General features: G+C 46.9%; 2 protein-coding genes across 2 annotated transcripts; both read right to left on the bottom strand.

Moving 5' to 3' along the window:
- Window positions 1-762: 762 nt before the first annotated feature.
- Window positions 763-6,230, bottom strand: LOC120390497 (immunoglobulin kappa light chain-like). The gene is made up of 5 exons (XM_039513207.1): window positions 6,176-6,230; window positions 3,016-3,348; window positions 2,173-2,484; window positions 1,706-1,828; window positions 763-845 (listed from the first exon to the last, which is right to left on the bottom strand). Exons 1-5 carry the CDS (start codon window positions 6,228-6,230, stop codon window positions 814-816), a joined length of 855 nt encoding a protein of 284 aa, XP_039369141.1. The 3' UTR covers window positions 763-813.
- Window positions 6,231-9,760: 3,530 nt separating this feature from the next.
- LOC120390451 (immunoglobulin kappa light chain-like) lies at window positions 9,761-14,005 on the bottom strand. Its single transcript, XM_039513142.1, has 5 exons — window positions 13,929-14,005; window positions 13,327-13,653; window positions 11,660-11,971; window positions 11,144-11,282; window positions 9,761-10,297 (listed from the first exon to the last, which is right to left on the bottom strand). The coding sequence occupies exons 1-5, from the start codon at window positions 13,969-13,971 to the stop codon at window positions 10,225-10,227; spliced, it is 894 nt and encodes a 297-aa protein (XP_039369076.1). The 5' UTR covers window positions 13,972-14,005; the 3' UTR covers window positions 9,761-10,224.
- Window positions 14,006-14,648: the final 643 nt, after the last annotated feature.

Genomic DNA, 14,648 nt, shown 5'->3' with positions numbered 1-14,648 from the left:
CTCAGCTTAGACAGGAGAGTAGCTGAGTTCACTGTGACGGCCTGTGTGAGTGAGGCAGGCCCTGAGCCCCAGCTCCGGTTACCAGCGCCCAGCCTGAGTAACTGAGCTCGGGATCTCTAGGGGGGACGAGGGGAGGAATTGTCTCCTTCACGCGTCACAGAATGGTGGTGGAGCCACTGCACAGCTGCTACCCCAACGTCAGGGCTGGAGCAGGCTCTGTGGCCCTAGTTGTCCAGAGCATTGGTGTAGTGGTGGATTCACTCCCTGCCAACCCCATCCCTCTCCCTGGGGCCACACTGAGCAGAGAGCCAAGCTCCAGGGTGCACAGGGAGCACGTAGGTGACACACAGGCTCCTGCAATCCCACCCCCCTTTATGAAGTGACACTGCACCGCTCCTGTGGTCTGGGACCCTCTGCACCCACAGAGGGGTGGGATTTGTCCAGAAACGCACCAATATGTTGCTGAGATACCTGTAGGACAAAGTCTTTCATATCACACTAGGAAATCTCCCACCTTCAAGGGTCTGGTTCTTTTTGTGACTTCCTGCTCTGCCTAGGCTAGATGGACGAGTGGGTTAATTTTCAGTTACATTTTGGAACTGAGCCACATGGAGCAGCCGTGAAGAGCAGTAAGAAGCAGTAAAAACCAACCAACAGCTTGTACAGAAAGTCAGCACCTTCCAGGATGGTCCTGTCATTGAGATCGGCAGTGAAATGGCTGAGAGTGTCCAGGCTTGGATCCCATGTAGGCTGCGATTTCCCCTTTTCCCTTTCACTGGTCGCTGCTCCCTGCTCTGGTTGTGATTCCTTGAATCAAACTCCAGTTGGGCATAAGCGGTTTGACCCTGTTTGACAACATTTAGCAACATTAGACACCTCCACGCAAGGTTAGTTAGTAAAACTTCGATAGATTTGGACACAACAATCAGTTACATTTACAAACTGATTGTTACATTTTATTTAAAATTCCTCTGTCCAAACAGTGCACGTCATTAGCACTGAAACGATCCTGGGAATCTTGCTTTAAAAGTCCAGTAGTTGGCTGAAAAGGGAGTTTAGGATTGAGACAGTTTTTCATGTACCCATTAACTCCTCTGAGTCTGCGGCTTTCGCTCTTTTACTGAATTTCCAAAACACAGAAAAGGCCAAATCCAGCCTTAGCAGAATTACAGGGGTATTAGAACTGCCTGCATCCTAAATTCACTCATTTTGAAGACTCGGTCAATGGCTCATTAGAGGAAATTAAAGTTTTTTTCACCCCTTACAGCTGTTTTCCGATCAATTTATACCCAGGCCCAGATTATCCTCCCAATTCAATGGGAGTTGTGCATTTACAGCCGATTGGGTAACCAGGCCTCTGCTGTGTAATTTATATCACTGGTTACATCCCAATGGAATTTGCCCAGATATTCCCATAGCAGTTAAATGGTCTTATTTCTGGCAGCAGTTTGCCCCGTGTGATAACGTAAATGATGAGTGATAGAAATAGTATATTCAGCCATCAGATGCAATAGCAGTTCCAAGCACCGAGCCTCAACAGAAGATTTTCTGCATTACAGGGGTGTAAGAAGGAATAAATGTTCCATAGGGACAAACAGAAGGAACAGGTAGAACTGTTTTCAAATTTTGTGAGAAATCAGCCCCACTATTAACAGGGCTGCTGCTACGTCTCCACACCCGGGACGGACTGTAGTGTGTTGATTACCTGGATTAGAACAGCAGTGACTCCAGGCCAGGCTCAGGGACACCATCAACACCACCAGGAAAATGGCCACTGCATAGCGCGCCGTCTGCGGCACACACCCGCTGGGATGGGCTGTGGAGGAAGCTAACACCAGTGGAGTTGGGAGAACTGTGTTTGCACCTGTTCATTAAAGCCTTGGGTTTTAATTCCCCTCTCCCCAGTAGTTGTTCTTATTTAATTCTTTCAGTGCTTTATAGGTACAATCTGGGTGAAAGCTGCTCTAGAAATCAGACCGACACTGTCTTGGAGTCCCTCTAATGTCTCAGTTTATATTTTCTCAAATTCTCTGCAAATCTGCCTACTTTTAATTATGACAGAATATTCCAGCTTTCTGTAATGGCAAATTACATCGAGGTAGCTCTCATGTGGCCACCTCACATGCATATTATCTCTTCGTTTCCTTTATTCTCAAGTATAATATCACTCACCTTCAACATACCTGGCAATTTTCTTAACACTGGTGCCAGAAGAGTTGAATTTAACATCACAGGTGAAATTCTTCCCACTGGTCCAGGTGGCCACGGGGACGCTGATGTGATTTATGAACACCAAGGAGCCATTCTTAACTTTCAGCGAATGCATCAGCCCCTGTTCCTGCAGATCCCCAGAAATACTCCAGGAAATTTGGACTGGGTTGGAAACTCCATGGACCACACAAGCCAGATCAGCTGTCCCGGAGGAGAGGAGGCCGTGGGGAGATGGAGCCAGAGGCAGCACCCAACTGCTGGTGGTGTAACTGTCTGAGCAAAATAAAACAGAGTGTCCAGTGTGACACTCAACTGAGCTGCAGTTTAATTCTGGGGGTTAATCATACCTGATTAATTCAAGGGGTTAATCAAAGGTGAAAGTAGCTCAAAGGAAAAATGTGTTGTACAGTAGTAAAATATGGAGAATCTGAAAAATCAAATGAATTCCAACCAAAACTAAACACATATTTGAGCTTAGAAGATGGGAAACTCTGTGCTGTCTCAGGAACTGATGCAGCCCTAAGAACATTTCCTAATTTCACATAATTCAAGCATGGCTCTTAAATTAAAATATTTCCAGTCTTCAGCAGTTTATTTTCCTATTTTTAATTGTGCAAAAATATATTTTCTGTTCTTTGAGCAATTACTGTTTACTTGCTCCTTTTTGGTTTCAGACACTCTCTCTTTTAACAATGGTATCTTTGATAAACAATCACAGCAGCTTTTTACATTTCAACACGCACATGAACTATGTCAGCATTGTCATTCCATTTCTTTTCTAAACTTCCAGTTCTGTTTTCTTACCTCCAACAATCAGGGTGGATCCGTTGCCAAAAGTCAAGAAGATGATGTACGAATCGGTACAGTAATAAACCCCCGAGTCACTCCGCTGGGCATTGTAGATTGCCAGTGTCAAGTTGTCTCCTTCCGATATGCAAGCAACTTTATTTACGTTTTGATGATCTGAGCATCTCTTAATTAACATGGGGGCCTCACCTTCCCGTCTCCTGTACCACTGAGCTGTCAGACCTCCTGCTACAAATTGTTTTTTGGAAGAGCACTGGATCTTTGCTGTATCATTAATGTTCACAAACAGGAACGGCTGAAATTGGTGCAGATACCCCTGCACTCGTACCACTGCAGGAAGAAAAGAGGTTGTGTTATTAGAGTCAATTTTCAGCAGGTCACAATCTGCCCTAAATAAACTGAATTGTTCAGAATTAAACCAAATGCAATCAGATTCCATTGTGCAAAAGTAAATGGAAGAGCATCTAAACTGTAGCAGACCTGTCCTAAGCTACCAGACATCATGAATGTCTTATTGAAAAGGGTCCTTTTTTAATTCTAAAGCTTTATGATACGACTAAAGCAAAAGCTTTACCCAAGAAAGACAAAAGCAAATATTTGGTGAACAGCATGACTGTTACAAACAATATCCTGAAAGATGAAATCTAAAGCATCTGTCTGGCAAGCTGCTCAAGTGCAAAGGGTCTAACCTCCTGGTCGGAACTGCTGAGGGGGTTGTACTGTGGTGATAGATGCTTATCACCGAGGCTTTTTAAAGAACCCTTTGGGGACAATCTATTTCTTGTCGGCTGTTGCTGCATTTGAATCAAATATGGATATATTAGAACAATAACAAAATAACCATTAAGATGTGGCACAATGTAGAATATGCCTGAGATAGTTCAGCACAGAAGACAGGTTTCAGAGTAGCAGCCGTGTTAGTCTCTATCCGCAAAAAGAACAGGAGTACTTGTGGCACAGAAGAATGTCTAGTGCCGAGACAGCAGGTACCAGGGCTTTCTGACGGGTCAGACTGCTGCATATGACACGGACTAATGGTGCGATTCTGTAGACAGCATGGTACCCTGCTGCCTATTGCAAATGATTTTCCCAAGGGATAAGCATCCACCACTGGGGCCAGATTTTTAAAGAGTCCAGCTCCCATTTAGGCACTTAATGAATGGCACAATTTTCAACTGTGCTTAGCCCCCACTGGCACACTTACGGCTCGATTCCCAAGAGATCAGGATCCAATGGGCATCTAACGAGCCGAGCACTTGTACAAATCTGGCCCTTATTGAGGTGCCTAAGTATACGTCTGCACTGCAGCTGGCAGGGTAGTTCCCAGCCTGGGTAGACAGACATGTGTTAGCTTTGCTTAAGCTAACGTGCTAAAAATAGCAGTATGGCCACAGAGACATGGGCGGTGGCTCAGGCCAGTTGTACAAGTACGTGTCCAGGAGGTCAGCTTAAGCTGCTACCTGTGCCGCTGTGGCCACACTACTATTTTTCAGGGCACTAGCCTGAGCCGCTACCCTCTCAGCTGCAGTGTAGACGTACCCTGAATGGGAGCTGGGCTCTTCTGGAAGTGTGGCCCCAGCCATGGGTGATGAACAGCTGATAAACGGGCTTCTCCCTGCGGCCTCAGTATTTTATCCACTACTGCACCTTATTGCTTGACAACATGATACGGTACGGTAATTTGAGGCCAGATTCTCAGCTGGTGTAAATCAGCATCACTCCACCGAAGGTCTTTAAATTAATCCTGAACGCTCACAGTTCGGCTCGCTTGAGAAATCAGACCAGGAAATCCCTGTGGCTGAATTTCCAGACCCCAGAACAGCTCAGACTTTGTCACCTGCCTCCAAACTGTGCAGTTTCTGATTCTGCATTTTGCACACTTCAAACTCCCATTGATTTGAGTGGAACAGTGCTGGGTGCACCAGGAACACAGGGTCTGGCCTTGTTAGTCCAGAGTTTGTGGGCATGCTGGGTGTAGTGCAAACACCTCATGCAGCACAATACACCATGATTAATCCCAGGAGTGGGTGGCTTTGATACTTGTGCATATTCTTTGGCTCCCTTTTATGCTAATAATTCCAGGCACATCATGAGTAGATCCCAAAGCACTTTACAAAGGAGGTCAGTAATGTTACCTCCATTTGATATATGGGGAAACTGAGGCACGGAGCGGGGCAGTGACTTACCCGAAATAACCCAGCAGCAGAGCTGGGAATAGAACCCACGTCTCTGTCCAGTGCTCTATCCACTAGGCCACACTGCACAGTGGATAATTAGTGACTGAGCTATTTTCTCAGTGTCTCTGGTTTGTGCTGTAACATTTACTTTCTTTCACACTGCTGAACGGTAAATCCCCGTTTTTGCAGTTATTTCATGGACTGTTCTGCTTCACCTTTGCTCTAACCATCCCCTGGCTGCAGATGAATTGGGGGGAGCAGTTTACACGTCCTTGGTAACCGAACGCAGGGAGTGAGACGTGAAAAAGCAAACGACCCAAGCGCTTTGGTAGCGGAACAAACAAAAGAAAAGTGGCAAAAGAAGTGGGCTGAAACTGACCACAGCAGCAAGTGCAGCTTTCCGAGCAGCCAGTTCTGATCTATTTTTAAACGATTGGCCCTTTGCAGCAAACATGGGTGTTTGTCCTGTAGCCTGTGGTTTTCTAAGATCGGTTTCAATTTGTTTTTATAAAACATAATGTAGAAATAAAATCAAAACCATGACAGTCCCTTTGTCTTTCTCTTGGCTCTTAATAGACGTGTACAGAAGAAGATCAAGTGTAAAAGGAATTTGCATCAGTTAAGTGTGACTGGGGGTGATAATCTTAGGACATGTTTGAAAATGTGTCCCATGACTTCAATGTCTAACTCCCATTGATTTTGCAACCTTTAAGCACCAAAATATCTCGAAATCTGGTTCTCATGAGCTTAGATACCGTAGAAAGTCAGCAGGACTTAGATTACCACTTGATGACCTAGATCACTTTTGAAAATGATACCTGGCTCCATAGTTACTCAGGATTTCTGCTATAGCCAGGCCTACAGTTTTATCATGGCGATTGACAATAAATTCCAGGCAGAGATACAGGAAAACCACCATAGGAAAAGGAGGGAGCAGGGAGCACGTGGAGGGTTGGACAGCAAGACCACCCTACACTCACACTGCAGTGGCACCTCCTGCCCTGTGGGGCTGGGTCCAGCTCCCAGCATCGGCATCTAGCCCACGTGATCACAGTGGCGCTCAGCTTTGGTTCCTCTGCTGCTCTATAAATGGTGGAAACGGAGGGACAGATGTGCCAAACCTGAGTAGGGCTCTGATCACATAGGTCCAATTGCAAGGCCCATGGCTAGGAGCCAGGCCCAGCCTCACCTGCCAGGAGCAGCCACTGCAGGAGTCATGGACTTTCCTCAGATTCATGGTCACCGTGAACACCACACCAAAACCATAGCCTGCGTTCTGGCTAAGCTGATTCACCTGGCCCATAGGACCTTTGCATGGGATGATGCCAATGCACCTGAACAAAGCACATCCATGGCACTAGGCCCCCAGTTCAGCAAACCTCTGTTAATCTCATTGTCTACCTTTTTATCCTCACCACCCTGCTGCAGAGTCAGGAGGAATTGTGCCCATTTTACAGCTGGGGAGTGGAGGCCCAGAGAGACTTGAGGAAACATGTTCAAAAGCCCCTAAGTGATTTAGGAGGCAGAGTCTCACTTTCTACAGGGACTAAGGCTTGAAAGTCATTGGGATGTAAGTGACCAGCCCCAGGTCACACACGGAGCCTGCGGCAGAGCAGGGATTGGACCCCGAGTGCCTGGCTAGAACCTTGACAGCCGCATGTACGGCCTGGAGATCAACGTGGGCTAACAGGAGAGTGGGCTCAGCAGAGGACCTGGCCCGGATTTGCAGTAGGGTTTTATTGGGGTTGAGGTTTAAAAGGGCAGTTTGGACGCTCAATGTATCTGAGGAACCAAATTCCTGATGGAGGTTTGCAACTTTCAGCCTTCAGTGCCAGGCAAAGACAAGCTGCAGAGAGAACCGGATTCCACATTTAGAAGGGATGCACTTTTCCTCTTCCTGGCTTAGCTGCTTCCTCTTCAGGCCTTGGTCCTCTGGCCGGGTCACTGGGTGTTTTCCCCCTGCCAGGTTATCAAAGTGCCACAGGACAAACTGTCCCAGGTCATCATCAAACTCACTGCCCTGACTGTGCCACTTCCCCAGCGGCTGGTAGGGGAACCTGTCTTCCAGTCCAGGGACTCTTGAGTCAGCGGCTAAGGTCTGCAATGTCCCGCCTTGCTGGGGCTTCCCTGAGTCTTTTCCTTCTCCGCTTCTCTCAGGCTTTCCCTCCACCACCCTCCTAGGTAAATCCTTCCTTCAAGGCCTGGGTCCTCAGGGTTTCTCCTCTGCCCCGGGCTTCCTCCTTTCCCTCTGTCGTGCCCAGAGCGTGACTGTAGCCTTCCTCACTGCAGCCCTTCTCTGCTGCCGGGTTCCTGGTGTTATACCAGCCCCACCTGCTGCTGCTCAGCTGGGCTCCATCATCGTTCAGGGGTTATTATGGCCACTTAGTTCCCCTCAGCTGGGGCCTATCCCTTTAACTGGCCCCTTCTCAGCCTCATTAACCCCTTCTAGCCTAGTGGAGGTGAACACCCCATCACACCCCTATCACCAGGACGGGCGTTTGCTGCTGACTGAGGGTGATGGAGTCACCTGCTCGGTTTGTTAACCTATGTCCTGCCCTGGAGGAGGTTCCCATCCAAGCACTGACCCTCTGCGGAGGGAGCCCAGCCCAAGGCCGGTCGCGCTGTGGCTTTGGGGTCAGTACTTAGATCAGAATCAGGTCTGTGTGTTCATCTGTGGTGAGCCACAGGGCTGGTTTAGCAGCCAGTAACAGAACGTGGATGTTAAGGGTCAGACTGTAACACCTGTACCCACACGGGTGAGAAGTTACGGATGGGAGCAGTCCCTGGAACGTCAGTGGGACCCTGCTGTGACTAACGGCTCCCCAGTGGGAGTGAGAGGCTCATCGCCTGGCCCCAAATGAAATACAAAGGGCCACATACTGCTCTCAGTGACCCCTGTAAACCCAGAGTAACTCCACTGCCTTCAGCAGAGTTCTCCTGGGTGTGCACCAGCGTCAGGGACAGCAGAATCTGGCCCAAAGACTGTAAGAACGAGTCTGGAGTAGAGCAGAGCTTCTCAAACTGTGGTCGCAGATAGTTCCCTCTAAGGTGCACACCTGGGCAGGCACACACGAGACTGAAGGGCCACTAATTAGGTACCTGGACCCTGCAGAAGACACACATGTAAAGTGAGGCGGTGACCTTGGGGGCAATAGGGGATATGTGGGAGGGGGCAGTGGGGTGAGAAGAGAGGGTGAGGGGAATTTGGGATGTGCAGGGCTGAGGCAGCTTTCCCCAGCTCCAGGGCTGTGCCAGGGAGAGACAGCCCTCCTTCCCAGCCTCAGCTCTGTGGCTGCTGTGGCAGGGGAGAGACTCCCCACTCCTTCCCAAGCCCAGCTCGGAGGCTGCTGTGGCAGGGGAGAGCGGGCACAACCATCGCATTAGAAAGGTAAGACTCCTGATATTAGAATAGGAGTTGTGTGCTTTTATTTGTAGAACAAAAAACATTAATTATTATTAAGGGTTTTTTTATATAGCGCTTTTATCCAAAGTGCTTTACAATAGTTAGCTAATGGTACAAACAACATTTGGAAAGATCATTAAGTGGTCTGCCGAGACCCTCAGCAATTTTCAAGTGGTCCAAAAAATGCAAAAAGTTTGAGAAGCACTGGAGTAGAGTATGCTGAGCTTTGTGCATCTCAGCTGCTAGAGAAAGGAACGGAAACATGAGGGAGGAGGTGGCATATTTTTTTAAATGAGCAACATTTAGAATTACAACTTCAAAACGAGGAGTTAGGATCAAACCAGGCGGCATGTGCAGGCTCCGTGGCTGGGGGAGCCCCTCCCGTTGATAAAGCATGTTACTGAGAGAAGACAGACGGGTGCTGGCACGAGGCCCTGTGGATCGAGTCCTTCAGCAAAAGCAGCCGTTTCCCAAGGAATTCATTGGAGTAGCTGCTCCAGGACAGGGATGCGGAGAGAGCCTGTCCTCACGCAGCTCCATTCAGACATAGTTTCCCATTCAGAATCTCCCCGCACACCAGGGAACGATACTGCTGGCCAGGCGGCTCGGTCCTGCTGATGGCAGCTCCTAGGAGGCAGCCAAAAGCAGCCTCCACCCAGCTGGAAAGTGTCACTTCTATCTGGTTCTGCCCATTCTGCTGTGCACATCAGGGGGCCAAGGCTGGTTCTGCATCTAGGTTTTTCTGGTCCCACTTGTGCCACCAGGAACACACCTGAGTCTCATGCCCAGTCCGGTGGAGGTTCAATTTCTCGTGGGTACAACCTCCCCCCTCCCCTTTCGAAACCACCAAGGGCTCGGCTTAGACATGAGAGTAGCTGAGTTCACTGCGACGGCCTGTGTGAGTGAGGCAGGCCCTGAGCCCCAGCTCCTGTTACCAGCGCCCAGCCTGAGTAACTGAGCTCAGGATCTCTAGGGGGGACGAGGGGAGGAATCGTCTCCTTCACGGGTCACAGAACGGTGGTGGAGCCACTGCAGAGCTGCTACCCCAATGTCAGGGCTGGAGCAGGCTCTGTGGCCCTAGTTGTCCAGAGCATTGGTGTAGTGGTTGATTCACTCCCTGCCAACCCCATCCCTCTCCCTGGGGCCACACTGAGCAGAGAGCCAAGCTCCGGGGCGCACAGGGAGTGCGTAGGTAACACGCAGGCTCCTGCAATCCCGCCCCCCTTTACGAAGTGACACTGCACCGCTCCTGTGGTCTGAGACCCTCTGCACCCACAGAGGGGTGGGATTTGTCCAGAAACACACCAATATGTCACCAAGATACCTGTAGGACAACGTCTTTCATATCACACTAGGAAATCTCCCACCTTCAAGGGTCTGGTTCTTTTTGTGATTTCCTGCTCTGCTGAGGCTAGATGGACGAGTGGGTTAATTTTCAGTTACAGTTTGGAACTGAGCCACATGCAGCAGCCGTGAAGAGCAGTAAGAAGCAGTAAAAACCAACCAACAGCTTGTACAGAAAGTCAGCACCTTACAGGATGGTCCTGTCATTGAGATCGGCAGTGAAACAGCTGTGAGTGTCCAGGCTTGGATCCCGTGTGGGCTGCGATTTCCCCCTTTTCCCTTTCACTGGTCGCTGCTCCCTGCTCTGGTTGTGATTCCTTGAATCAAACTCCAGTTGGGCATAAGCGGTTTGACCCTGTTTGACAACATTTAGCAACATTAGACACCTCCACGCAAGGTTAATTAGCCAAAATTTGATAGATTTGGACAGAACAGACAGTTACATTTACAAACAGATCGTTACGCTTTATTTAAAATTCCACTATCCAAACAGTGCACGCCATTAGCACTGAAACGATCCTGGGAATCTTGCTTTAAAAATCCAGCAGTTGGCTGAAAAAGCAATTTAGGATTAAGATTTTCATGTACCCATTAACTCCTCTGAGTCTGTGGCTTTCGCTCGTTTGCTGAATTTCCATATGAGACAGAAAAGTCCAAATCCAGGCTTAGCAGAATTACAGGGGTATTAGAACTGCCTGCATCCTAAATTCACTTGTTTTCAAGACCCAGCCAATGGCTCATTAGAGGAAATTAAAGTTTTTCGTCACCCCTTACAGCTGTTTTTGATCAATTTATACCCAGTCCCAGATTATCCTGCCACTTCAGTGGAAGTTGAACATTTATAACTGATGGGCTAACCGGGCCTCTGCTGTGTAATTTACATCACTGGTTACATCCCAATGGAATCTGCCCAGCAACGGGCGTTAAACCTGCTTATTTCAGGCAGAAGTTTGCCCCATGTGATATGATAGAATGATAGTGATAGAAATGGTACATTCCGCCTCAGATGCACTGGCGGTTCCAAGCACCGAGCCTGGCTGAATACAGCACTCGTCTCTACAGAAGAGCTGCTGCGTTACACGAGTGTAGGAAGGAATAAATGTTCAATAAGGACAAACAGAAGGAACGGAGAGAACTGTTTTCAATTATTTTGTGAGAAATCAGCCCCACTATTAATAGGGCTTCTGCTAGGTCTGCACACCTGGGATGGACTGTAGTGTGTTGATTAACTGGATTAGAACAGCAGTGACTCCAGGCCAGGCTCAGGGACACCATCAACACCACCAGGAAAATGGCCACTGCATAGTGCACCGTCTGCGGCACACACCCGCTGGGATGGGCTGTGGAGGAAGCGGACACCAGTGGACTGTCAGGAGGTGAGAGAATCTTTTTTGAACCTTTTCATTAAACCCTTTGGTTTTAACTTCCAATCCCAGCTCTGTATTCACCTCTCCCCAGTAGTTATTATTTACAGTGTTTATAGGTACAATCTGGGTGAAAGCTGCTCTAGAAATCAGACCTACATTGTCTTGGGGTCCCCTTAATGTCTCAGTTTAGCTTTCCCCAAATTCTCTGCAAATCTGCCTACTTTTAATTATGACATAAAATATTCCAGCTTTCTGGGATGGAAAGTTACGTAGAAGCAGCTCTGATTGTGCCCACTTGACACCTATTTCACATCTGAATCGCCATTGGCCTCAAATATCATATCACTCACCTGCAGGATACCTGGTACTTTTCTTCACACTGGTGCCAGAAGAGTTGAATTTGACTTCACAGGTGAAATTCTTCCTACTGGTCCAGGTGTCCATGGGGACGCTGATGTGATTTATGAGCGTTAAAGATCCATCCTTTGCTTTCAATGAGCGCATCAGCCCCTGTTCCTGCAGCTCCCCAGAAACACTCCAGGAAACATGGACTGGGCCGGACACTCCATGGATCACACAGGCCAGATTCGCTGTCTCAGTGACTTGACTGTCATGTGGAAATGGGACCAGAAGCATCACCCAGCTGCTGCTGGTATAACTGTCTGAGCAGAAGGAGGTGGTGAATTCAGTGTGATAATCAGATGAGCTGCAATCTGACTAAAGATGTTAATCTTTCACTAAGACATTAATTCAAATAAAATAACTATTGAAGAAGGAAATATGAAATCACCACACCAAGACTAAACTGGAATATAGCACAATACATATCTATTTTAGCCAGAACGGAAATGGTGTCCTCTTTTATGAAGAGATGAGAACATTTCATTACATTGAAAAATAGTTTCATGCAGTCATGGCTCTTAGGTTGGAAATATTCCCCTCCTGGGTGCCCTGAACAGTCACAGAGTAACTTCAATAGTTTTTTGCTGGCACTGTCAAGTTTTAAGTTTTTTGATATAAAATATATGTGTATGATATTCCTTCTGTATTCATAGCATTTAATGTTTAGCTGATCTGTTTGGTTTAAAGTATGCGTTCCCTTTAGCCCTTCATCACTAGCTATGGTATCGAATCACATTTTACTGTGAACACGCGGGGCTGGCCCTAGACCGGGGTAGGCAACCTATGACACGTGTGCCAAAGGCGGCACGAGCTGATTTTCAGTTGCACTCACACTGCCCGGGTCCTGGCCACCCGTCCGAGGGGCTCTGCATTTTAATGTAATTTTAAATGAAGCTTCTTAAACATTTTAAAAACCTTGTTTACTATATATACAACAATAGTTTAGTTATATATTAAAGACTTATAGAAAGAGACCTTCTAAAAACGTTAACATGTATGACCGGCACGTGAAACCTTAAATTACCGTGAATAAATGAAGACTCGGCACAGCACTTCGGAAAGGTTGCTGACCCCTGCCCTAGACCAAAGGGCGCCCCATGCGAGGAGCGCCCCACTTCTCCATTTGTTAAACTTTTGAATACCTTATTTTTTATTGCATTTGTAGCCCATTTCACGACTTTGCATGCATGACTTATTTATCATATAAGCCGATAAATTTGCATGCTAGGATCTGCAAATCTGTATTGATTCATGCTCTGTATAAGCAAATAAAAATACGTTTCCTCTGAGCTAATAGAAACTTTTTAATTTTAAAAATAACTGAAATGTACTTACATCAAGAAATGGAACTGTGCACCAACACTGGGTGACCAGTAGTAAATAGTGTTACAGTCGCTGACAGCCTAGAATGTTAACCCTGGTCCTTTAGTTCAAAAGGTCATTTCTCGCCTTTGCCCTCACAAACTGGAAAAACAGCACCCTGAACCTGGCGCCCTCCAAGCCCGGCACCCCAAGGGGTCACTTGGATCACCTGCCCCTAAGTCTGGCTCTGGGAACATAAAATATGCTTTGTCAATCAGTTATTAATGTCCTCAAACAAGCTATGTTTCCTTACCTCCAACAATCAGTGCGGATCCATTCCCAAAAAGCAGGTAGCTGCTGTCTATATATGCACAGTAGTAAATGCCAGAGTCAGTCTTTTGGACATTGCTGATTTCCAGAGTCGAGCTGTGTGTCTTGTGTTTGCAAGTAAATTTACTTACATTTTGATCATCCGAACAGCGCTTAATGCAGGTGGGTTTCTCACCTTCTCTTCTCAAATACCAAAACATTCTACTTCCTTCCAGTTTTTCTTTGGCAGAACAGTGGATCTTTGCAGTGTCACTAACTTCAACAAACTGGATCCGCTGAGTCTGGTACAGAAATAACTGCACTCCTAGCACTGGAGAAATAAAATATTGTTATAGTCAGTGTCTGTCAGGTCTCCAACTACCACAGATGGAATGGATAGCTCAGCAATAGAAATTACTTAATCTGATTAAATTCATGCTCTGCAGCCTAAATGCTAAAAAAAAACCCTGCTATAACTTTGTACAAGTGAATGGAAATGCACTTAAAATCCAGCAAAAGTCTCCAAACTATCATAGATATTCAACACCGATGTCCTATTAAAGGAGGCTGTTTTCTCAATTCCAAAGCTTAATGCAGAAGTTTTACCTAAGGAAGATAAAACCAGATACTCGGCAAAGATCATTTTCATAAAAAAAAGTCCAATAAAATCCTGACACACTGGCCCAAAGGCTGATGCCTAGTGCACTGCTGCAGTGACTGGATACAGTGTCTCAGTCATTTCCAGTGAGGAACGCCTCCCAGGAGCATGTGTTGTGGTGATAGATGCTAGAGGGGTGGGGTAAAGACTCTGCAGAGGGTGCAGCATTTCTTGTAGAATTCCTCTGCATTTCAATGGCACAGGAGTGTATATAATGATTGAGAATTATTTTAACATCCTGAACATGGATGATTTATGTAAACAAACCCACATGATTTCAGAGCACAAGTCCCAGTGACTTTCAAAGGAGAATGCTCCTAAATCACTTAGTTATTTTGATGGCCCCAACCTAAGTCTCTCCCCAGCCTTCCACGTTTGGTCCATTATTGTATCATATTTCTTGGTGCTACAACACTGACCTGTAATGAACATTTGGAGTCCCATCTTGGAGGACTTAAATTGCATCTTTAATCACCAAACTGAAAGCTCCGACATGTTTGAGAAACAAGACAGCGAAGGATACGATTTTCAAAAGTGACTTCAGGCCAGATTTTCAAAGGTATTTAGTTGCCTCAGGATGCAGAGAGGCACCTAGTGGGATTTACAAACATGGCTAAGCAGGTCAGGGGCCTCATTCTTACCAAAGTCAATGGAAGCTAAACACCTCA

Source organism: Mauremys reevesii, linkage group 24 (genome assembly GCF_016161935.1).
Source record: "Mauremys reevesii isolate NIE-2019 linkage group 24, ASM1616193v1, whole genome shotgun sequence".
Taxonomy (NCBI): Eukaryota; Metazoa; Chordata; order Testudines; family Geoemydidae; genus Mauremys; species Mauremys reevesii.
Note: the sequence above shows the minus strand (reverse complement) of the source record. Positions and strands in the feature narration are given on the sequence as shown.